We start from the raw sequence: 24,159 nt of genomic DNA, 5'->3' as shown, positions 1-24,159 counted from the left end.
GCACTGCGGCGCCGCGCGCGCCGCGGTGACGTCACGGGCCCGCCTCGCGCCCCGCGGTGACGTCACGCGGGGAAAAGGAGGTGGCTCCCGGGAGAAAAGGACGCTCCGGGAAGATCTCGTCGCTCCGGGCGTCTCCCTGGCAGTAGCGGGTAGCCATGTGCGGGACGGGCTCTGCTCCCAGGGAACCAGCGACGGGACGAGAGCACACGGCCTGAAGGGGAAGTTCAGGTGGGACGTCAGGAAAAAAAAAAATTCCTCATGGAGAGGGTTTCCAAGCATTTAAACAGTCCGCGCGCCGTCCCTGGTGGTGTTTAACGTAGATTTAAAAGCCCCGTGGCTGCGGCACGTTGCGAACAGGGCTCAGCGGTGTTAGGTTCGCAGCCGGACTCAGAAATCGCCTCCACCCTAAATGATGCTCCGATTGTCACTTTGCAGTTGTAAGCAGGTGCTTTTCGCCTTAAAACCCTGGTTTTCACGTGATTTCACGATTCTGGTGTTAAGGAAACTTCCCTGCCCGACCGTCCAGGAGCCGCTCTGGCGGTGACACTGTTGCACCGCCTTCGGTCCTCCTGCAGCTGCACCCGGAGCTGCCTGCACTGAATATGTTCCTCGGCTCCAGCACCAGAGAATTCAGTAAGTCTGTCACGTTGCAGAGCACATAATACTTGGTGATGTTCAGCCTGGTTACATCGACTCAGTTAAGAACACTTAATCGGCAACAGGGTTTTGCTCAGAGTAGTATCAGTACATTGATATTTTTATGATAGACGAAATTTTTATGATAAATGCAAATGGCATTACTAACAAGGCAGTTGAAAGTCTTGGGAGCCAAATCACACCCCAGAGTAACCATCAGCAAAGGAAAGCTGGTTCAAAAGAGCAGTGTCAGACTGGCGGTGCACAGGGTACAAAGTGTCTGTGGTGTGGGCTTCCACAGCCAGCTGGGACCATGCTGGCCCTGTGCTGCAGAATCACAGAATGGTTTGGGTTGGAAGGGACCTTAAAGACCATCTTGTTCCAACACCCCTGCCATGGGCAGGGTCACCTTCAACTAGACCAAGTTGATCCCAGCCCTGCCCAACTTGACCTTGAACACTTCCAGGGATGTGGCATCCACAGCTTCTCTGGGCAGCCTAGAAATTACTGCTGGTGAAATGGACAAAGTAACACAAGAAGTGACTGGAAATCATCCTCTGACCCTCAGAAAGCTGAATTTTTATGGATTACAGAAAATGTGATTAACCAAAATGTTAGTTGGTCAGATGGCTGAGTGTGTTTCCTCTTGGATTTCACAACCGGATGGAATAAATGCTATCTAAAAATCAGAAATTCTGGTTTGCACAGAGATCTGACCTAACTTTGCAACTGGTTTGAGCTTTAACACCAAACACATCCTAAATGATGCCTAAAACATAATTTGTTTCATTTGATAGTTTAAACCAGCTGCTAAATTAAATCTTTAATGCAACAGCAGGTCTGTTTCATTCCTGTTTTATCTTCTTTGGCAGCATGGAATTAACCTCATATTTCTGCAGTGCTTTTGCTCCACAGATTTCAGAGCTGACATTTTCAAGGGGTGAGACCAGCGACATGTCTCTCCTCTGTAAATGAGCCAGTGCCAGATGACTCAGCTCTGGCCTGTTTCTGTTGTATCACTGTTAAGAACAACTGTGTTTTACTGTGATGAGGAGACCCCGGCTGTGTCTTGAGCATGTTTTAGAAGGACAAGAATCAAACATGAGCCAACACTGTTGGCATCTATATTTTTATAAGTACGTGTTTTGATACAGGTCCATTTTCAGAAGTGATAGCCCTTCAGGCAAAGTTTTAAAGAGACCACCTGAAGTTGCACAGCATTAACATTCTTATTTTTCATTTCTTCCTCCTCAGAAATTTCTCTGATCTGCAGCAGCACATCGTGTCAATCTGTGTTTACGAATCTGTTTTTTTAAATTGACCCATTGAAACAAAATGTTTATAAAGCACAGCTGCTACCATGAGCACAGAAGCTCACCAGATGAGGAGCAGTATTTTGAGGAAGTCATCTTGGGAAGGAAAAGCTTTTGTGAAGCTGGAATTTAAGCATTTTTGAATGAGAATCTTTTTTCCCAATAGAAATTTTAAACTTCAGTAATGTTGACTGTCTAGTAAATTCATCATCATATAGATCTCATATCATGAACATCAGACAATATCCTAAATCCAGAGTGAGTTGTGATAGAATCATAGAAGCATAGACAGTTTGGGTTGGAAGGGACCTGAAAGATCATCTGCTTCCTACATCTGTGGCATGGTCAGGGACACCTTCCACTATTCCAGGTTGCTCAGAGCCCCATCCAACCTGGCCTTGGACACTTCCAGGGATGGGGTAGCCACAGTTTCTCTGAGCAACCTGTGCCAGGGCCTCCCCACCCTCCCAGGGAAGAATTTCTTCCTAATATCCAATCTAAACCTCCTCTCTGTCACTTTGAAGCCATTTCCCTTTGTCCTGTCACTCCAGGCCCTTGGAAAAAGTCCCTCTCCATCTTTCTTGTGGGTTCCCTTCAGGTCCTGGAAGGCCACCATTAGGTCACTCCAAAGCTTCTCTTCTCCAGGCTGAACAATCCCAACTCTCTCAGCCTTTCCTCACAGCAGAGCTGCTCCATCCCTCTGATCACCTTGGTGTCCCTCCTCTGGACTCACTCCAACAGCTCCATGTCCTTGCTGTGCTGGGTCCCCAGAGCTGGAGGCAGCACTGCAGGTGGGTCTCCCTAGAGCAGGGCAGAGGGGCAGAATCCCTCCCACCACCTGCTGCCCACACTACTTTGGGTGCAGCCCAGGGCACGGGGGGTTTCTGGGTCCAGCCTCTGACCCACCAGCACCCCCAAGTCCTTCTCCCCAGGGCTGCTCTCCAGCTGTTCATCCCCAGCCTGGGTTGATACCAGGGTGGTTGATATCCTGACCCAGGTGCAGTACCAACACTTGATCTTGTTAAACCTCATGAGATTCCCATGGGCCACTCTTGGAGCTTGCCCAGGTCCCTGTGGATGGTTCCAATCCTTCATGTGTGTCAACCCCTCAGCTGCAAAATTGCTGAGGGTGCACTTCGTCTGTGTCGTTAATGAAGATATTAAATGACACTGGTCTGGTCTCCATGCAACAACAGCTGGCAATTAGGAACACAAAAGTGAAATCATCAAGGAATGCAGCCCACTTGTCATTTGGGATCCGATCTTGCTCTCACAAGTACACCAGCCCAGCAGAAACCCAGGCCGAACTGCCTCAGCTTTGTCCTCTCCCGCTTGTCCCCGTGCGTAATCCGTGCCCGCTGGTGTTGAAGAGATGCATAAACCCCACAGAGGGACTGTGCCGTTCCTTTCCCGGCCTGGAATGCCCGGGAGCTCCCGCGGGAGCCCCGGCACGAACCGGGCCGTGGGCGCGGCGGTGCCGCCACCGCGCGGCCACCCCGAGCTCTGCACCTTCCCATCCCCATCCCCATCCCACCGCCTTTCCCTTGGAGGGCACGTCCCACCCAATCTTTTGCTCTGCTGCTGCTGCTCGTTAAGGAGAATCACGTCCGCGTTTTAGGCATTCCCGTTGCAAATCGCTACAGCGTTAGGCCAAGCCTTAATACCCAAACTTGGGAGATTAAACAGTAACCATCAGCGTGCTCCAGAAAGATCTTTGTTGTGGGTAAGAAGCAAATCCAAAGAAACTGAAATAAAAAGCTTCTCAGAGAAGCAGAGAAGTTGAACTTAGAATCATAGAATCACGGCATATCCTGAGCTGGAAGGGACCCACAAGGATCGTGGAAGTCCAACTCCTGGCCCTGCACAGGACACCCCAAGAATCACACCACGTGCCTGAGAGTGGTGTCCAAATGCTTCTTGAACTCTGTAAAGCTTGGTGCTGTGCCTACTGTCCTGGGGAGCCTGTTCAGTGCCCAACCACCCTCTGGGGGAAGAACCTCTTCCTGAGATCCAACCTAAACCTACCCTAATGCAGCTCCAGCTGTTCCCTTGGGTCTGTCACTGGTCACCACAAAAGCAGAGATCAGGGTCTGCCTATTTACTGCCCCTTGTGAGGAAGCTGTAGGCTGCAAAGAGGTCTCCTCTCAGAGGGAACTTGAGGAAGCTGGAAAAATTGAGAGAAATTTTTGTTTAGGTGTACTGGGTAACAATGCTGATTTCATTCCTCATCCTTCAGCTGGTTATGTCCCATTCACAACTTTGTTCAAGTTCTGAAAACCCTCCTTATCAGAAAGGTCAATCTATTGCTCTTCAGGTATGCTTGTGGGTCCCCTGTCAGATGAACCAGAGCTTTTGCTCTAAGAAGTATTACCAAATAGTTTGAGGAGCCAAATGCAGCTGGTCTGCTGACCTTTCTCTCTCTCTCTCCTTCCCTGCTCTGTCCTAATTCTTCTTGTACTTTCTGCATGTTACATTTTGGAAGAGCTCAAACAACATCCCAGTTTATTTTTAGAGAAAGCTCAATAGTAAGAGCAAGCTATCACCCCATCATTTCCACAGAAGGATAAGCATTTAAAGACACAGACATTTTCCCTTTTTTTTTCCTTTTTTTTTTCCCCTTTGCATCAGCTCCTTTCTTCTTGTCTTTCAGGATGCAGCAAAACTCAGAGCAGCCTCGGTGTTTTTTCATACCTAAGTGTAAATACTTCAGCTTTACTCACCTTACTTTGTAATCCTAACAGGTCTTGATTTAATGTGTCCATCAAAGGAGCTGCTCACTTGAAGCCCACCTGAGCACTGGCCTCATGTTCTCCCTGGCAAGTGTCTTCACTAAGACTCCCACAATTTTCATTGTTATCTCCTGGAAGCATCAGCAGTAACATCAGCTGCCACACACACTTTTTGGTGTCAAAATATTGTGGTACCTGTTCCCCCGAGGCTGCACACAGCTGGAATGCAAATCACCTTTGAGAATCATTTTAAATAGAATCACAATGCCTTTTAAATAGAATCACAATCTCAGAATCACAGAGTAATGTTGGAAGGGACCACAGTGGGGCATCTGGTCCCACCTCCCTGCTCCAGCAGGGTCATCCCAACGCACATGGTACAGGATTCCAGACAGCTCTGGAATATCCCCAGTGAGGGAGACTCCACACCCTCTCTGGGCAATCTGTTCAGTGCTCGGTCACTGCACAGCAAAGAAGTTCTTCCTCATGTTCAGCTGGAACTTCCTGGGCATCAGTTCCTGCCTCTTGTCCCATTACTGCCCCCCCGTCCCGCCCCCCCGGGCAGAGCCTGGTCCATCCTCTGCCCCCTCCCTGCAGACACTGACACACATGGATGAGGTCCCCTCTCAGTGTCTCCTCTGGAGGCTGAACAGCCCCAGCTCCCTCAGCCTTTCATCATAAGAGATATCATCATTACATTTAGAAAAGCAAAAGTGTGTTTGGTTTGCTTTTAATATTTCAAGTAGGTACAAAGTAAATGTGGTACACTTAGCTTTCTCCACAGATCTAAAGGGATCCCCAAAGAGCTTTTGGAAATAAACTTTCCCTTAACTGGGAGGAAAGATTCAGCAAGCTGTGGGGGTGAAGAAGCAGAGCATAGCCTCTTTCCCTGCCCTTCCAGCTTTGATTTGCTGGCAGCACAGAGAAGGCTCTACCACAATTCTCTAATACCTGAATGCAACTACTCTGTCTTTATACCTGCAAGGGGATGCAGAAAGGTGAGAGAGTGTATCAGCAACAGAGCTACAAAGCCATGTGGTTTTCCGGGCTTTTTCTTACCCATGAAAAGTTAAAATAGACCTTTTCTACCTGCCTTTCCATCAACATTACATTTACTGAGGTGACTAATAATTTACAGTATGAGGCATGAACAAGGTGGAGTTGGTAGGAAAATTACTAATCTGTTGAAGAGCTCCCACTGTCTTCCAGCAGGGAAAGAATTTCATTCTGCTTGTGCTGGTTGCATGAGATTTGATGGGAACTTTGTTTTTAGGGCAGCATGGAATAAAGAGCAACTACATAGTTACTGGACAAATTAAAAAACACACAGCAATTGCAATAGAAGACTTTGAAGACTCCTGGAACAAGCATTCAGGATAAGTTCATTGAAACACAAAGGAAAATTCCCTGCATTTCTTGTCCCCACAGAAAAATTTTGGGAAATGTAAAATAAAAAATAACCTAACTCGTATTCTGAGATTGGAAACACCAAGCAATTATGTGTTTGGGGTTCTTTTTCTGGAATCTCGGTGCTAAAGCTTTCTTTCCTTTGCCTCAGAAATTTCCATTAACACAGGAGTCAGTCCAGCCTGTGCCCATCCAGTTGTTTTAAGCATGATTTTTCTGTGTCGTCCCTTCTTAAAATCCTCAGGCTGTACTTATATAAAGTATAGGATCGTGATGGGCAGAGATTGTTTGCAGATGGTAAGGAGATGACAACACAAAATAGTTTCACAGGCCACACAGTAGTGAAACTTAACCCTATTTTCTGTGGCTTCTCAGCATCCAGCCAGCTTTCTTCAAAGGAAAGGACAGACTGTTGTCCAATTAATTTCAATTTTATCTTCTGTGCCCCAATTCTGAAAATATATATTCACTTAATGACAACAGAACATCTCCTTCCTTCTAAATCTAGATTTAGTCAAACCTCTCAAAACATGAAGATACAGAGCACATCCGTGCAGTTCCAGGGCTGGTGACACTGTATCAGGAAAGGAATTAATCCCCTAAAACCCAAAATTAGGCTGGAGAGCACCCCTTTGAGCTTTAGACCACAAAAGGAAGGTGTAAGAACCCTCACAAGTTCCAGTTCTTCAAAGGATCCAAGTTGTGCCTACAAAATGCCAGAAATTGTTGGTCATATTGTCAAATGGAGGCCAGAGGAACAGAGGACTTGTTATGTTTTAGAATCTCTACCTTTGGTGCACACAACCTGGGAAATATGAGGCTCACAGGCCACTTTGCAGGGAAGTCTTTGGAGACTTTGCCTAAAGCCACAGGTCCCAAAGTCATGTGATTATTTTTAAAAAGATCTGTATGTCCTGATTCACAGCCTCCTGATTTAATTCATGTTTCCTATTAATTTCTTATTAATTCCTATTAATTTAATTCATATTTCATATTTAATTCATATTCATATTAAATTAATATTTCCATCATTTTTTCTATTTGTTCATATCTGTTTATTTTTGCTCATATGTTTATTTCAGCAAGATTTTTTTTCCTTTTTTTTTTTCCTTCTCCCTGTTCATTATATCTTTGAGTTTGTTTTTTTTCTTTCATTTATCTAGTATTGGCAATATTATTCACTTGATGATGGTGTTTCCCCAGCATGTCTGCCCAAATGCCTCTTCTTCATTCTTCAGTGCTTCTTTGCTCTCTCAAATTCAGGAGAAAACTCCTGCTGGATGGCAGTGGAGGAGGGATGCTGAGGTCAGGCCAAGCACATCACACAGGCTGGTCACTTCACAGCAAACATCCACAAGCAGATGTGGAAGAGGGAGAGGTTGAGCATCCCACCTCTGGCCACAGGCTTAGCACACGGAGGCTCTGCCTTCACCATAAATCCCACTCCTTTTACTCTGTTTGCCTGAATATTACAGAAACAAAAACCACCTAACTTTTGCAGTAGCATTCCAATGCAACAAATAACTGAGTGGGGATTTAAATCATATTTCAGTAGGTTGCAAAAACAGGCACTCCCATGTCCTTACAACGACTTTTCACCAGCTCCAGTTAATTCCAACAAAATGTTTTGATCCTGTAACTTACCTTTTAGGGCTTTGTTCTCCTTAAATCTCACCGGATTGTTTCACAGAAGAAACATGCCAGGATTTGCCTATCCAGTAGGCAGGAAAGCTTGTTCTGGGATTGTGACACTCAACAGTGCACATTTTGTATGCCTGCTGACACCACCAATCCAGATCAGAGGCTTTATAATCACACTCTTTGCACCATCACAATCACACCCAGGAAAACACCATCATAAAGTGAGGAATGCAGCCAAATTCAGGGAAGGAATAAAAGCAAGGCAGGCAAATGTAGGTCAAGGTGAGTTTATTGTCCATACAGCATACCTAATCCCGCCAAAACACTTGTCTTAGAACCATCTTTAAACTAGTCAAAACAACAGGTTATTAATAAAAATGACAACACTGAACAAAGACCTTTTAAAAGGTAATCAAGACTACACCGTATCAGAGTCTTATCCATTGAAAACAACCTTGTGTACTTTCTAAATACTTTTTGTTTACCCTGATGTCTACTACCACACTTTCTAGCATCCCCTGACCACATAAACATCCACACCTCTTAAAGAGCACATTTGTGAGAGAATAACATTGACTTGATATGGCATCACACTCAATAAAGCCAAAAAAAAAAAAAAAAAACAACAAACCAAAAAAAAACCCAAAGAAGTTTGAGAACAGAAACTGTGCAACCGAGACTGATTTCTGAGGTACATGAGAACATGGTAATAAACATAGTGGAAAAAATCCAGTGGCCAGGTGGCTTGCTGAGTAATGAAGAGCCATCCGATGACTCAAGCACAAATCATCGACATTGACATGGGATTAATCATTCTTCTCTTTCACAAGCATGTTGGAAATACAAATAAATACACTATGAGGTGCTCCTACACTACAGGAACGGGAGGGAGGGGAAAATCATCACAAAGTACCATCAATAGGAAGCTGAGAGAGAAATGCTTTTAGCAATTCTGCCAATCCTTTGGCACCTGGGAAGGCATAATCCGCACCACCTTATTTTTTTTTAATCAATCCATTGGAAGGTTTAGGATTTCTGCAATTCGGGGGGAGGGGGACGCTCACACCTCATTTGCAATAACAGGGCACTCCCTTTAACATCTGTTAGAAGAGAGCACTAGACAGTAATTTTATTTTGGAAGCTACTCTGAAAACACTCAAGTTCTAGGTTTTCCAGACTTTAAACATACAGTAACCAGGTGGTCCCTGTGAGGGACTGGGGCCAGCACAGGCCTTCCAGGTCCCTGTCAGGGACTGGGAATGCTGAACGGTGCTGCTCCTTCCAGCACAACCGGATCTGACCTCGGCGGTGGCCCTCAGCCCCTTTCTTGGGGTGTGATCCTGCAGGGATCACCCCTGGGATCCCACGGGACCAGGGCATGCAGGAGACAAAGAGCAGGGGCAGGCACCCTAAATATTAGTGCTGCCAACACTTGACCTCCAGCACAGAGGGGAGCAAACCATACAAACATGATGAGCATGGTGCCAGCGCTCATGCCATGACAGAGAGGCCATCCCACCATCTGGGACCCTCTGGCACATGCAACCACATTTGCTGTCTGGGAATGGTGTGATCTGTCCCATACGAGCTGCGTGGAGTCTGGCTTCAACAACATTAACTATTTTTTTCCTCCAGGAGAGACACTGTCGCTGAACTCCAGGCGCTCCCAGCGCGGAACATCAAGGCAGGAGGTGAGGACAAGGCTGTGCCCACCTGTGACTTTGGGAAAGATGGACCAGCCAGTGGAGAGTCAATGCATTTTTTCCACTATGACAAGAATACCAAAGATAAAAAAGGAGCCAGTGCCCCGCCTTGGCTGCTTGCAACCCCTCTCCAGTGCGGACAGAGCGCGGGCCCCGGGGCGAAACCGAACTGTCACTGTGTGAGGTATTGTGAAAATGGGAACCATTTGTTTTGTCCAGCAAACCTGAGGTAAGTATACCGTCTTTGCAGGATGTGATAAGGAAGGAAAGGGAAAAGAAAAAAAAAAAAGAAAGAAGGAAAAAATAAAATAAAAAAAAATAATCATGAACACGCTATTAGGAAAAAAAAAAACGACTGTACAGGGCATTTCCAGTAAATCAAAAGAACTCATCATATCTCCACTTAACCATCTACTTCAGGATTTGAAATTTAAGCAGTAAAATAATATATTATAAAAATGTTTATAAAATAGCAGCACACTCAGTGAAACAATACAGCTAAGTACTGTTAATGTGAATAAGAATGAAACAAATCATAGCTTCTTAGCAGCGCAAAAAAAAAACAAAACAAAACCAAAAAACCCCCCAAAACCAAAAAAATCCCAACAAAACCTTAGAATCTTACTCCATTTTTCTACCCTCATCTAGCCAAATATGGCTAAGTCCATACATATAATTTTCTTCGAAGTAGCATGTTCTTTCTGGATTTTTTTCTTAAAAATGCAAACATTAACATTTCAAACCAACAGCTTCATATTGGATATCTGCAAACTGTTAATACATTTGTGCAAAAAAAAAAAAAAAAAAAACAGGTTGCTCCAACTCCTTTTGCCATCTAAATGCCTCTTTGTTACAGGTGGAGCAGGAAAATAAATTCAAGTACACTGAATACACCTTTGTAATAAAACTCCAAGTCACACACCTCGATGTTTCCCATCATGTCTGTTGCACCAGGAATGTTCTTGCCTTGTCCACAGATGAGCATGAAGGTGGTTATTAAGATCCTTCTGTGACACTGAACAATACAGATGGTCAGGCTTTTTTCCGGAATGTCATGACAGGAATGTCATCTGAAGTGGGTATTGGTATTTCCAGCAACACCTCAACTAACCAAGTACACCAAATACTGGAAAATATTGACTATAAAAAGCTATAGGCCTTGTTTTTGTGTCTTCTTTCTCTTTTTTTTCCTTTTTTTTCTTTTTTTTTCTGTTTTTTTTTTTCCTCCTCGGCAGAATTGTCATAAACCATCTCATTTAATCCCTTAGGAACAATTTTCAAAGTGCTTTTCGAATGAAATGGTTTACAAAAAATGCTCACTGTGGATCAATAAAGTTAATGAAATGCTGAAAAAGTGTGCGGGGGTGGTGGGGGAAGATGGGAAGGTAGATGAGGGATCAAACCAAATCTCATCTTCTTTAACACAGTGAGGTTTATGTCAAAAAGGAAGATGGACAGAGCATCATTTAAATGTCTTGATGGCCAAGCTAAGAAGCTGCCAGAAGTTAACATTGATGTGAAGTATTAGCACTGGAAAGGAATATAATGCTTTTCATAGATGATCCACCACATCTTGCAATCCAAAGGCTGGAGGTGGTCTAATTAGAGCCAACCTCTTGGGATTAATTCATGCATTTCCCCCACTGAACATCGACACTCGGTAACTTTGGCTTGGCCCACAGCTGGGTAAACAGAATTGCCCTTATGCCAAAGACGCTGCTGTGTTTAGAATGAACCATTTCTGAAGGAGAAGTAGAAAAAAGTCAAGAAGGGAGAGGGGAAGTCGAGAAAAAAAAGAAAAAAGAAAAATAAATCAACTAAAAATAAAAACCAAAAAACACCTGCTCTTCTGGCTGGTAAAATAAAGCATCTTCTTTCTTAGGTAGCAGCTACCACAGACAGCAAGAGTAAACAAAACTAACATACAGAGATCCAACAAACACTTCTGACTAATAACAGAGGTGACAGATCAGCAAATCTCTTCTGCATTCAAAATGGTTCAATTGCTTTGGGGATCTTTTCCCACTTTGCCCTAAACCCCTTATTCTATTGCTTTGCAATCTAGTCAAGCCATAAAATCGCACACACGATTCCTTTCTTAAATCTAAAAAAGGGGTGTATGCACTAGGTCATAATACACAGACAAGTATACTCTACTTTCTTCCCACAAATGCAGGCTTACATTGATCTAGCTACTTTGTATGCTTTTATAAGCATTTAATATCACTGATACATAATCAAATAGCAATTACCAAATATATTGTGGGATTCCCTTCTGTAGAACATCACAGGCACCAAATGCTTTTTTTTCATTATTCAGTTTTTGTTTTGTCTTTTTTTTGTTGTCGTTGTTTCTTTGTTTGTTTGGTTTTTTTTTGCCTAAAAGAGGTTTAAATATGCTCTATGTGGGAGCAGATTAAAAAAAAAAAAATTCACTCTAAAAATAATAACAAAAATAAACTGGGCTGGGAGGAGCAAGCGTGACTTTGTGTGGTGATGTCCTCACAGGTTGATATCCCTCACATCTGTGGGAGTGCTGGCCTGGTCCAGTTCATCCACCGTCTTGGAAGGATTGCTTTGCTGCTGCTGCTGCCGGACTTGCCGAAGGCTGTTTACTAGCACCGCTTCGATCTGTTCCTGACAAGCTTTAAGGCAGTCCTAGACAGAAAGCAAATTGATGTGTTAGTGGAGACAAGGTAGGGTTTTTTTCTTTACAGGGTTTTTTTTCCTTACTGGGCACTAGTCAGAAGAGCATCAAACTGGTGTTCCCCAAGGAGCGTCTGCTCTGATGCAAAATGACCTTGAATTCTCACGGGCAACCTCTGTGTACAAACTGCTTGGGTTAAACAGTGCTAATGCCATATTTATTAGACTATAAATCTTAATATTTTACTGGTCCTTGCTCAACAGGTTGCCCGGAGAGGCTGCAGATGTCCATCGCTGGAAGTGTTCAAGGCCAGACTGGGATGGGCTCTGAGCAACCAGGGAGAGTGGAAGGTGTCCCTGCCTATGGCAGGGGGTTGGAACTGGGTGACCTTCAAGATCCCTTCCAACCCAGGCCATTCTATGATTCTATGATTTGTGTGGTCGTCTTGAGCAGGAAAAAAAGCAAGGAAATGAAGGGTATATGATTTTTTTCATTTTCCTATGCAGGGTTAAGTTATTTGAGAGGGAGCAGAGCCTGACCCCCACCTGGCTACAACTTCCTTTCATGGAGTTGTAGAGAGTGAGAAGTCTCCCCTGAGCGTCCTTTTCTGCAGGTTTAACACTCCCAGCTCCCTGAGATGCTCCTCATAAGACTTACTCTCCAAACCCTTCCCCAGCTCTGTTGCCCTTCTCTGGACACACTGGTACTGGCTCCTCCAGTGCCCAGTACAGAAGGGCAATCCCTGCCCTGGTCCTGCTGGCCACACTGCTGCTGGCAGAATTTGTTCTCTGAGCACATTCTAGAGAAGAAAAGTGATTTCAGCAGCAAAGGAGGAGGAAATGTAGGGTGTGCTCTTCACTCTGAGAGCAGGACTGTTTTAACAGCCCTAGGAATAGTTATTGGCAATAATTCATAGAAGACAATAAAGCAAAGACTAGATACTAGAAAAATATGTAAGTCAAAAACACACAGCCAAGCCTCAGAAGCCACTGTATTTCAAACTATACTACATAACACTCAGAGAAACAGCAGGATACACAAATGTGGGAACCCTGAGCATCAGGAGTCCGACAATAAACATGAGGGCATAAATACAGAAATAATTGAGAAGGATTCACCACCCTTAAACTTGACACAGCATTAAGAAGATGACTATTAAAATATTTACGGGATGTTCCATATTCTTGATGACACGCTGGAAGACCAAATAATATGGTTTAAAAAAAAAGGCGTGAGAAAACATTGACAAACAATAATAGCAGAAATTGAAAAATAAAACCCAAGCTGTGACTGTATAAACACAATTACATGCGGTGGGCTGGGAGTATCAATATGACACTGTGCAGGTTGCCACGTGGTGCTGTGTGTGATAAATGGCATTTTCTAAAAGCAGTCCTTCTACAACACTGGAAAAGGTACTAACACTGCAAAAACTTCCTGCAGTCTCAGTCTGCCTGAGAGATGGGACTCTCCCAAAAACTTCAGAGAGCAGAGGAACACAGGTTTTGGAAGGAGGATTTTTACAGCACAGCCCTGGCAGGGGCAGTGAGACTCAGCATCACCATTGCCACTTTCAGGCAGAGGAGCTGAAGAGCAGAGCTGGACACTGAACTCCACAGGGTTCCATAGGTGCTTGGGAATCCTCTGTGGGATGCCACAGCATTGCTGGGGAGATGGGCTCTGACCAACACCCCCCACTTTCCCAATGTAACATCAGGTTATTTTGGAGATGTTCGACATATTCATGCATGGAGGTTTGATTTGTCTGGGGAAACATGCCAAGGGAGGAGGATCTCTCCTGCTGATTACACTGATGCTTGTGATGGGTGCAATTAGCTTGTGAACACCCATTTTTCTTGGCTCCTGTCCTCTCCTTGTCCTGAAACTGGCAAAAGCTACCAGAAACTCAGCTAAAAAAAAAAATCCTCTGTTATTAGCATGGGCAGGTTTTAAGTCCATCGTAACCTGTAAGAGGGCAATGGCAAAAAATCACTTCATGGGTCAAGACATTTTTCAGTGTGGGGGCACCCGTTTGGAGACTCTTGTAACAGACTACACTCCTAATGCACTTTTTTTTTTTTGTTATAAGAATCCTTTCTTTTAAAGCACAGTGGTGCACAATTTCAAAATATTTTGTCCTCCTGAAAACAAGCCAGATTTTTTTAAAGCAGCTTCAGACTGAAAAGCTTAATGAGGCAATTTCCTTGCAGCCAGGCCTGGGGAAGGAAGGGTGGTGACAGGAGGAACATGAGGCTTGAGCATTTGGAGTCCGCTTTGTCAGTTCCTAAACACCCTTAGATATGATCATTTACACCATTACTATACAAACTTCTGATGGGCAACATGATGATTCATTTAATGTATGAAGATGCTAAAATCTCTAGGTAGCCCTATGGAGAAATCGGGTCATTTCTTATGTCTTCATTTTGTACATAAAATCAATTAAGGGGCCTCGACTGGAATTGCCACATGGATTTTATTTCATATGGGAATCCACAGGCCACTGTGTATTATTTCTCTGGTCTATACTTTTGTTTTGAACCTAAAATAATGTACCACTGAACTCTTTAAAACAATGAAACTTGTGGTAAAATGACCAGCACACTGCATTCAGCATGAAATAGCTTCCCAAAAAAGTGTTTCCATTTGCATACTAAAGCTCCTTGGATATTAATCTCACAGGTGAAAGGAAAAAACCCCCTAATTTACAGTATATTACCAGCCCAGTTGTCATAGTGTGATAAGGCAAGTGGCTTTATTTTATGAATGGGGGCACCACTGGAACTTTCTGTCAATTCAAAGTTCAGTGACATACAAAATACAAAAAAGCCATCAGGACAAACAACCTGGCATTCCCATGACACAGCTTTTTTAACCCTTCCTAGTTTCATGGGGATCTGCTGTATGTGTACATATTTTACTAGTGGGCTTTCATTTTGCTCTAGATCGCCCTGACAAGAGAAAATTAAAGCTTTACAAATGTATCAAAGAAATAAAACATGAATTGCATTGTTTTCAGCAAATCTTCCTTGAAAGAACACTGTAATGCACTGCAGCAGTGGCCCCAGATTTTCCAATAAAGGGACTGGGCCATTCCTTCAGAATACTGCAGGGTTGCCTTTGTTGTTTTTTATAAAAAACTTTAAGTGTGTGTCACATGGATTAACTTCCCCATTCTTCTATATGGTCTAGTAGTTTTAATGATTAAAATAGTTCTGGTACTTTCCATTCCATAGTTTTATTTTTACTTCAGCATGTACAGAACTAAAAAGGCAATTAACTTTTGGGGTGGTTTTTTTTTTATTATTTTCTGAAACTCTTTCATCCCTAGGTGATTTTACTAGCACACTTGAAATGTATTTGAAGGAAAAGAAAAGCTTTTCTGTGTCTGATGAGGGATAGCTTCATGGCTGTGATGGAAATGCTGGCAGTGAAAATAAGTGGAAGGAGGAATCAGCAGCTCTATGGCATGATCTACTTATTCAAGTCAATAAGAATTGAAGATTTCAACTTCCATTCATGACAATCTTGAAAGAAAGCACAACCACTAGGAAAGATCCTGCAGCATATTCTACATAATTAGTTTTCCTGAACTTTTCTACACCTCTGTAAGTCCTATACTGGCCCCTAGCTTTCAGTTTTAAACTGGAATTTACAGTTCACTGGCAAGCTATGAGGGAAAGCCACTCTGAGTTAACTAACAGGCTCTTGCTTTGCACTGGCAGTTACTGGGATTTTCAGTCACGATGGCTCCAAGCTCCAGGAGCAGCCTGTGACCCATATCCTCTCCATCTTGCAAAATCATGGCTGGACTGATAAATTAAAATGGAAAAAAAAAAAAGGAAAAATAAAGGGGAGGATATTGAAGAGGCATTTTATAGTTGGTTTAGGAACTTGTCTTGGGTTTCTGCCATAGACTTTATCCGGCTGGTTTCAAGTCTTCCTTGCCCCCCCCCCCCAAATAGTCCCCTTTGGATAATGGTACTCCCTGCATCAGATCCCACCCCACCTGAGCAGCAGTGTGCTTCTCCACAAAGATCACTCAAATGCCAATAGTGGAGGGCTATCACAAGAAGGTAAACCATTTCAGTCATGCCTCTTCTACCTCCTTCTTCCTTCTGAATCTGTCCAGAGCTTCCATAAGCATACAGGGACTGCAGTTGTGTATTTACTACACCTACTCCCACCTCCCTGCTCCAGCAGGGTCATCCCAGAGCACATGGCACAGGATTGTGTCCAGACAGCTCTGGAATATCCCCAGTAAGGGAGATTCCACACCCTCTCTGGGCAATCTGTTCAGTGCTCAGTCACTGCACAGCAAAGAAGTTCTTCCTCATGTCCAGCTGGAACTTCCTGGGCATCAGCTCCTGCCCGTGGCCTCTTGTGCCATTGCTGGGCACCCCCAATCAGAGCCTGGTCCATCCTCTGTCCCCTCCCTGCAGACACTGACACACATGGATGAGGTCCCCTCTCAGTGTCTCCTCTGGAGGCTGAACAGCCCCAGCTCCCTCAGCCTTTCCTCCTCAGGGAGATGCTCCAGTCCCTGAATCATCTCTGCAGCCTCCGCTGGACCCGCTCCAGGAGCTCCATGTCCCTCCTGTCCTGAGGAGCCCAGGACTGGACACAGCACTCCAGATGTGCCTCACAGGGCTGAGTAGAGGGAAAGGGGCAGGATCATCCCTCTCGACCTGCTAGGAATGCTCTTTCCAATGCACCCCAGGATCCCATTAGGTGCTCCCTGACTCTGACCAGAAGGAAGACATGCCTTATAGAAGGAATGAACTCAGCTCTGGTCTGTTCCACAGTGCCTCAGGACACAGTGCTTTTTGTATTGTGATTTTTAGATTCCCCTTTAACACCTCAGTTTGGGTCTTGCCTGAGAGAAGAAATAAAAAAGCTTACTCCAGAAAGCACCTTAACCTTTGTCTGCTTATTAGAAACTAAATTTAGGGAAACATCTGGGTACGTGGAAACTGGTCTGAACCTTGCAGCAATGCAGCCTTTGCACACCCAAGATGGCACTCATTTGGGAATCCAGAAAAAATACATTATGGCAGCATTTAAGGAAGAAAACAAAAGTACTGTTTAACAAGGTTAAAATATTCTGCTAAATTTAAATATTGCTTAGCCCTTGACAAGATCTTACCTATGTGGTGAGGGGTTGTGCATCAGGAACCACAGAATAAATAAGGCCAAAGCCTGAGCCAGTTAAAAACCAGGTTGAGGACAATCCCACTTGCTGCCCGAGTGGATCATTTCTCAAGGCCTTCCAAAAGCCAAATGCAACCCTACTCTCCTTTACAATCAGCTGCTGAAGAGTAACAGTAGGGCCGTTGTTATATATAACATATATACATACAAGCAATATATACATACAAAATATATGTATGCAAACAGTGCAAAATACTGAGCTATTCCTCTACTGGACACTTTTTGATGCCCCTGCATTTCCCGACTGGATTTAGGAACCTAGATCCAAACCCTAGGTGCTTGGCTGAGTGCTCCAAGCCCCAAAGTTGGGAATGCTTAAAACACCTTCCAGCATTTTTGTGTTAAAGGGTGGTTGGTCTTCCACATATACATTAATTAATTCACAAATTAACACCCCGATCTCTTCCTCTTGCTTAAAACTAATTGCAAAAGGGAAATCAGGAAAAGACTTTTTTTTTTACCTGGTATGATAAATGGGAAGGATGCTGGATATATCTGAAGTGACAATATGGTTCACAGGTTATGTATGCATTGCTTGGATAATCTAAGAAAGCAGCAATCATACATGCATTAAAGAGTTGGGGTTTACATAAATTCCAACGTGGAACGCTTCATCTGTACTCCTGACTACAAAGGGAGGGCTGGATTCCTCCACTGGTTCCCATTTAAGCCCCAGTTCAAACCTCTCCAGAGCACATGCTTCATTGTTGACATAAACAGGGATTCCTTCCCAAAGTGGGGCCTTCGTATGCCGAGTCCTGGTCCTTGAGCTCGCCAGCATTCTCCAGAGCAAGAGCCTGGAAAGCTGCTGTAGGAATATCATATCCATTTACTGTATTTACTGTATCACAGTGATCTCACAGCTCACGGGTGCAGTTTAAAAACAAAATTATTTTCCCTCCTAAATGTGTGGTTTCGCTACTGTAACAAAGAGCATCAATCACAGATAAGTGTCTATGTCTCTTTTTCCACCTGCAAGTACAGAAAAGCAATGTGCTGTTCCAAAGGGCATTTCATGCGAACTAACAAGGACATCTCATCTTAAGAACAAAACAACCCCCAAAAAACCTCATCTATGCCAGAATTTCTCCACTTACTATTGCTACATTACTGCAGTGATGCAATAAATAAGGTGACTAGCATTAAGCATATGAAAGATGGGACATTTTTGTCTGCAATCTTTAGGCCTTTCCAGCACTTTCACCAGTGTTCTTTCTAGATTCAGTTTCACTGTTTGCTTCAACAGTCAGTTTGTTTCCTGTTGCTCCTCTGGGTTATTTCTCATTGCAGTAGGAGAGAACAATATTTTTAGGACAGGGAAAAAGTGAGAGTAAAGCCAAAACACCAGCAAGGGTGATCCAGGGGCAGAGTACCTGGAATGGTACTCCCTGCTCAGTGTGACTTGGGATTTCAAGCTCTTTCAAACAGGTAATACTTTGCAGCTGTGAAAAGCTGGGAATTTTACCCTGCTGTAACAAACGCCCTGAGGGTTTATTGAGAAAGGGGGTTTTAAAAAAGCTGTGACAACCTGCCTGTGTCACACAGAGCTGAGTGAGGATTCCCCGCCAGAGGTCGAGGGCCAGTCTCCGACCAGACTCTCCATGGCCTGTGAGCTCCCCTGGCTGTGGAGCCGGTTCCTCGGGGTTCCTCAGGGGGCCTGGCTTCCTCGGAGTGCCGTATTTATGAATGGATCTGACGGAACTCCGCCATGAGCCCGCGGTGTAACTGCATCACCCCATTGTTGCTACACACGCACAGCACTCACTAGGGAACAAAAAGCTGAATGAAATGGAGCAGCTGCCAACTCAGGCAAAGACAACTTAGGAAACTATCTCATTCTTCCTTTCTTTTAGAGGCTATTTTGCCTGTTGTTTCCTTGCATACAAAATGCGGTCTGCAACAAATAAGGCAGGATAAGATACAGCGAGTCCTGTTTCTTGGTTCCAAAACCACAGGCCCTGAACACTACAAAGGAAGGGATAAATGGTGTATGTGCTGTAGGGACAATGTTCAATTGCGACCCATTCAAGATAGATTTCCATGATTTTACACTGCAGCTCAACAGAAACTGAATTCTTGAGCATGGGGGTTCTGAATTTCGTTTCTGGGCAGAAATTTGCAGGGATCTTTAGGAAGGGACTGGGGGACAAAAAAATCCCAGCACAGACATATGTCTGTGGCACACAGAAGTGGAGACATTTTAAATGCCGTTTATTGTGGGTCCAGTCTTCAAAACAGCCCCACTCCACATATTCAATGGCTGAAAACCTCTTCCCAGCTGCTGAAGCTGGGGAAGGACAACTCCTTGTGCCATCTGGATGCGACCTTGAGAGCTGGGCTCAGAGAAGATGCTCCTCGTGTGCACATACAACCCCTTGATCACACACAGTGGACCCAACTAGCCCTTCTGGTGACCATGGTGCTACAAGCTAATTAAACAGATACTATCAGCTTCATTTGGGATGTAACCTTGTTGGCTTTTGTCAGTGATGTAACCCTGAAAAAATTTTTAATATGATATAATAGTTTCAACATTTCTACTTGGCATCATAGAAAAGAGACTGAAGGGGCCTTTGGAGGTCTAAAACTTATTGCGTGCCTTGTTCTCACTGACTTAAGCCTAAAAAATTCTGGTCCAAGGTGAAGATTTTCATCTACCTACCTCTGCAGTGGTTTCTCCAGCTCCTCAGAAACCTTATTGTATTTCTCCTCTGGGAGGAGATCTGGGGGCCCAGACCAAATTCCCTGCAAGCAGAAATCAGGCCAGGGCACACCTGCCCTGGACATGATTTACAGGAACACTCCCAGGCATGCCCAGGGAGACAGCTCCCAGACCCAAGGCTAGCAAGCTGACACACTGAACTGACGGATGGCTGCTCATCCAGGAAGTGAAAGGATGGATTTACCCGACACAGGTCTGTGGCAAAGCAGAATACTGATTGCAAGGCCTTAAAATGTGCCCTGCCCACTCAGCTATCCTTCCTCACATCTCATACTTGTGCTCAGCAGGGATGCTGGTATCCTCCTCCGAAGCATGGAGCTCCACCAGGGACAGGATACTGCTCCCACTGGAGTGCTGATCTGGGATGCTATGGAAATTCCTGACTTCCTGAGTTGTTTGTTTTTCCATTGCAATGACCCACCAAGAGATGCGCAGGGAGCTCCACGGTTTCCTGTGAGTAGGTCTCTTAACTCTTTGCCCACCAGCCTCTCCTCTGCAAGCAACAACAAAGGGAATGTTCCCACCCCCTGGCAGGAGAACAGAATGGAACATGCAATCCCCATCCTGCAGAGCTGTGTGAAGTCAGAATCACATAATCACATAATCACAGAATGGTTTGGATTGGGATCACCCAATCACCCGGTTCCAATTCCCTGCTGTGGGCAGGGAAACCTTCCACTATCCCAGGTCGCTCAGAGCCCCATCCATCCTGGCCTTGGACACTTCCAGGGATGGGGCAGCCACAGCTTCTCTGGGTAATCTGTGCCAGGGCCTCACCATCCCCACATGGAAGAATTTCTTCCATATAGCTAAACTAAATTTCCCTTGTTTCGGTCTGAAACCACTCCCCCTTGTCCTGTCCCTACAATTCCTGAGGTAAAGTTCCTCCCCGGCTTCCCTTGAGGCCCCTTCAGATACTGGAAGGTGCTGTGAGGCCTCCACACAACCTTCTCTTCTCCAGGCTGAACATCCCCAACTTTCTCAGCCTGGCTTCATAGGGGAGGTGCTCCAATCCCCTTATCAACTTCATGGCCTCCTCTGGACTTGCTCCAACAGTTCCACGTCCTTATGTTGAGGACAACCTACAGGTGTCCAGGTAGGATCTCATGGGGGCAGAGTAGAGGGGGCAAATCACCTCCCTAAGTTATGTGGGAGTAGCTCTCAATGACTCTTTGGGACAATAACAACCACAACAGGCAACTCAAATACACCACGCAGAGCTACTTTCACTACCCCTAAGGCTACTGAGCTTCTCAGCTCCTCCAAGAGCAGCTCCCTGGTGTTTATTTTGGTAGGGGGAAGGAGTAATGAAACCAAGGTTTGCATGGCCCTGTTGTCACTGTTTCTCCAGGCTGTGATTTACCCTTCGCCAAACAGCCCAGGGCACCGATTTATCAGAAATAACTGTTATCTTTAGAATGACACTGACAGGATGCTTTGTGCAATCCTGTCTAAAGTCTGGAGCACTGCTTTGGATTCCTACAAGGATATCCAACACCAATGTGTCTCAAACAACCAGCGTGTTGGTTGCTTGCTTACCCAACAGCTGGGCTCTAAATTACATGTTGTTTATTAATAACATATTTTTTGGTCTAATTCTTGATGAAATATACATTAAAAACATTCATTTTAGCACTAAACATCAAGCTCTAGTGTAATTACAATCTAGAGTAACTCCATTGATTTCAGCCTCCTGGTTTATGCTGCTATTTCCCAGCAAATAGACTGCATCCTTAAATTATCATTATAAACCAGTCAAAGTTCAGAAGAGCTCACTGCAGTTAAGCTGCATCAGGGTTTCATTATCACTCTCTCTTTTCATATGCTTGGAGCTTTGAAGCTGAAATTTTTCATAGAATCATAGAATTATGATTCACCTCGGACAGTGACATCTTTTGAAAAGCCAATAGGAAAGTCCTGTCATCTGTTCCCATGCTAAGCAACCACACACTCCAAAACCAAAAAGGATCAGAAGGCCCCAGCACCATCTGGTTTGAGAAGGACCCTCCCCCAGCCTCCTGATGGTTCCTGTGCCACGAGGCACAGGGAGGCAAGAAGTTTTTGCTCTGTAGAACTGTAATTTCTGTGAGTTCCCCTGCTTTTCTACCATGTGATGCTCCTGAAGCCCAGGAACTCTCACTTCCCCCTCTTCCCTAACCTCCCCATTGAAAACAAAATCATTCGCACAGTGACAAGGAATTAATTGTGTCACTGCAAGAACAGCTCTCAGGCATCAGAAATTAGGAAGTGAGAGAACTGAATCTGCTCATTCAACTTTAATTAAGTCCTAGTGTAAAATATATTACAATAGTCTTTACTCTTTATTAACACAGCCCTGGGCTAACTCTTACACAATCTAGCCAGTACATTTTTTTCCAACAATACATTTTACACATGAGGCTGGTATTACTACCTATTGCTAAGACTGCCCCTGAAACCATGTTTTCAGTTGTTTCTTTCTCTCTCAAGTGTTAACATGTGGGATGAAAGTTTCCAGTCCTGGGCCCTTTTGCATTTTTCCAATGCAGAAGTCACGAAGGAAATTTCTACCAAAATATTTCTCCCAAATCCAAATAGCTGGCTAATGAAAAATACATTGTTTTGTCCAAGTTAAAAATATTGGTCACCTTCGGTTGGACTGAGACTTCAAAGCTTGCAGGGAGTTAAGGTCACAACAACGGAAACACCTTGAAAAAAAATGACAGCACCTCCAACTTCTGCAGAGACTTCTATTTCTTAGCAATTAAATTATCCAGAAGCTCCTTTTATCCCAAGTGTGCTCCGATTTGGGGACTGAAACTCTCCTCCATTGTCTGTGCTGCTGGGGGCTGACCCCAGGAGCAAAGGGAAGAAAGTTTGTCTCTACCCAGTGCCAACAGATATTTGGAAAGGAGATGAGACCAGTAAAACATTCAGAGTTCTTTGTTATTTGGGAAGAGTGTCTTTTTGTTTTTATCCGAAGGAACATAGTCTCAGTTGGAAAGATTTTCACCAGGATGACAAAAAGCAAATTTCTGACAAAAAAAGTCTGCTAAATTTAAAAGGTGTAAAGAAATTTTCAATTCAAAAAAAGCCCATTTTGTTTTCTTCTAATCATTTAAGAACTACTGAGCTATTGTGGTAGGTATTTGCTTTCAGACTGAAACAATCTGGGTAAAAAAATTCAACACAGGAGATAAAAGTTTGTCCAATCTGCAAGATGCTGCAAAAGGGCCTTACACCCAATTCTCTCAGCCTTTCCACACAGCAGAGGTGCTCCATCCCTCTGATCATCTTGGTGGCTTCTTCTGGACTCGCTCCAAAAACGTCAATGTCCTTCCTTTTGGAGCGAGTCCAGAGGAAGGACACCAAGATGATCAGAGGGATGGAGCAGCTCTGCTGTGAGGAAAGGCTGAGAGAGTTGGGATTGTTCAGCCTGGAGAAGAGAAGCTTTGGGGTGACCTAACTGTGGCCTTCCAGGACCTGAAGAGAGCCCACAAGGAAGATGGAAAGAGACTTCTTCCAAGGGCCTGGAGTGACAGGAGAAGGGGGAATGGCTTCAAAATGACAGAGAGCAGGTTTAGATTGGATATTAGGAAGAAATTCTTCCCTGGGAGGGTTGAGAGGCCCTGGCACAGGTTGCCCAGAGAAGCTGTGGCTGCCCCATCCCTGGAAGTGTCCAAGGCCAGGTTGGATGGGGCTCTGAGGAACCTGGGATAGTGGAAGGTGTCCCTGCCCATGCCAAGGAGTTGGAACTGGATGATATTTAAGGTCCCTTCCAACACAGGCCATTCCATGGTTCTATGATTTGCATTCAGAATTAGAAATGTCCCTTTTTCTGTGCAAATCCAGTTCCAATCAAAAGACATGAGAAGCCACAGAACTGCACTTGAAAATTAGGATCGTATCGAAAATCTGATCATAAGAAAAAAAGACTTATCGAAATCCTCAACTTTTTCGGTAAACTAGACTACTTATTCACTTCCTTCAAGCCAACTATTTTTAGATGATACCTCAACGAGGGCCAGAAGAGCAGTTTTCAAGGCTGCAAACACAGGACCAACACCACCACAAGACCTCCTGGTTTACTTTATACCCCCAGGGAATGCTGCCTGCCTGCTCGCCCCATCGCTCAGGCTACCCAAGGGGGCTTTAGTGCTGGACCACCAGC

At 44.4% G+C, this 24,159-nt stretch overlaps 1 protein-coding gene and 2 long non-coding RNA genes across 3 annotated transcripts in view; 2 read left to right on the top strand and 1 right to left on the bottom strand.

The window, feature by feature from the left end:
* The first annotated feature begins 23 nt into the window (after positions 1-23).
* Positions 24-15,304, top strand: LOC135414055 (uncharacterized). The gene is made up of 3 exons (XR_010430553.1): positions 24-228; positions 9,362-12,125; positions 12,340-15,304. It is a non-coding gene; the product is annotated as an uncharacterized LOC135414055 (long non-coding RNA).
* Positions 235-6,174, top strand: LOC135414057 (uncharacterized). The gene is made up of 2 exons (XR_010430555.1): positions 235-633; positions 1,891-6,174. It is a non-coding gene; the product is annotated as an uncharacterized LOC135414057 (long non-coding RNA).
* Positions 7,998-24,159, bottom strand: part of CCND2 (cyclin D2) — a 32,515-nt gene continuing 16,353 nt past the window's right edge. Inside the window, exon 5 of the mRNA XM_064654308.1 lies at positions 7,998-12,087. Within this exon, the coding sequence (XP_064510378.1) occupies positions 11,932-12,087 (156 nt within the window). The 3' untranslated portion in view covers positions 7,998-11,931. The remainder of the gene's footprint in view (positions 12,088-24,159) is intronic.

The sequence above is a fragment of the Pseudopipra pipra genome, chromosome 5, assembly GCF_036250125.1.
Source record: "Pseudopipra pipra isolate bDixPip1 chromosome 5, bDixPip1.hap1, whole genome shotgun sequence".
NCBI classification, from domain to species: domain Eukaryota; kingdom Metazoa; phylum Chordata; class Aves; order Passeriformes; family Pipridae; genus Pseudopipra; species Pseudopipra pipra.
This window is presented reverse-complemented; position numbering and strand designations above follow the sequence as displayed.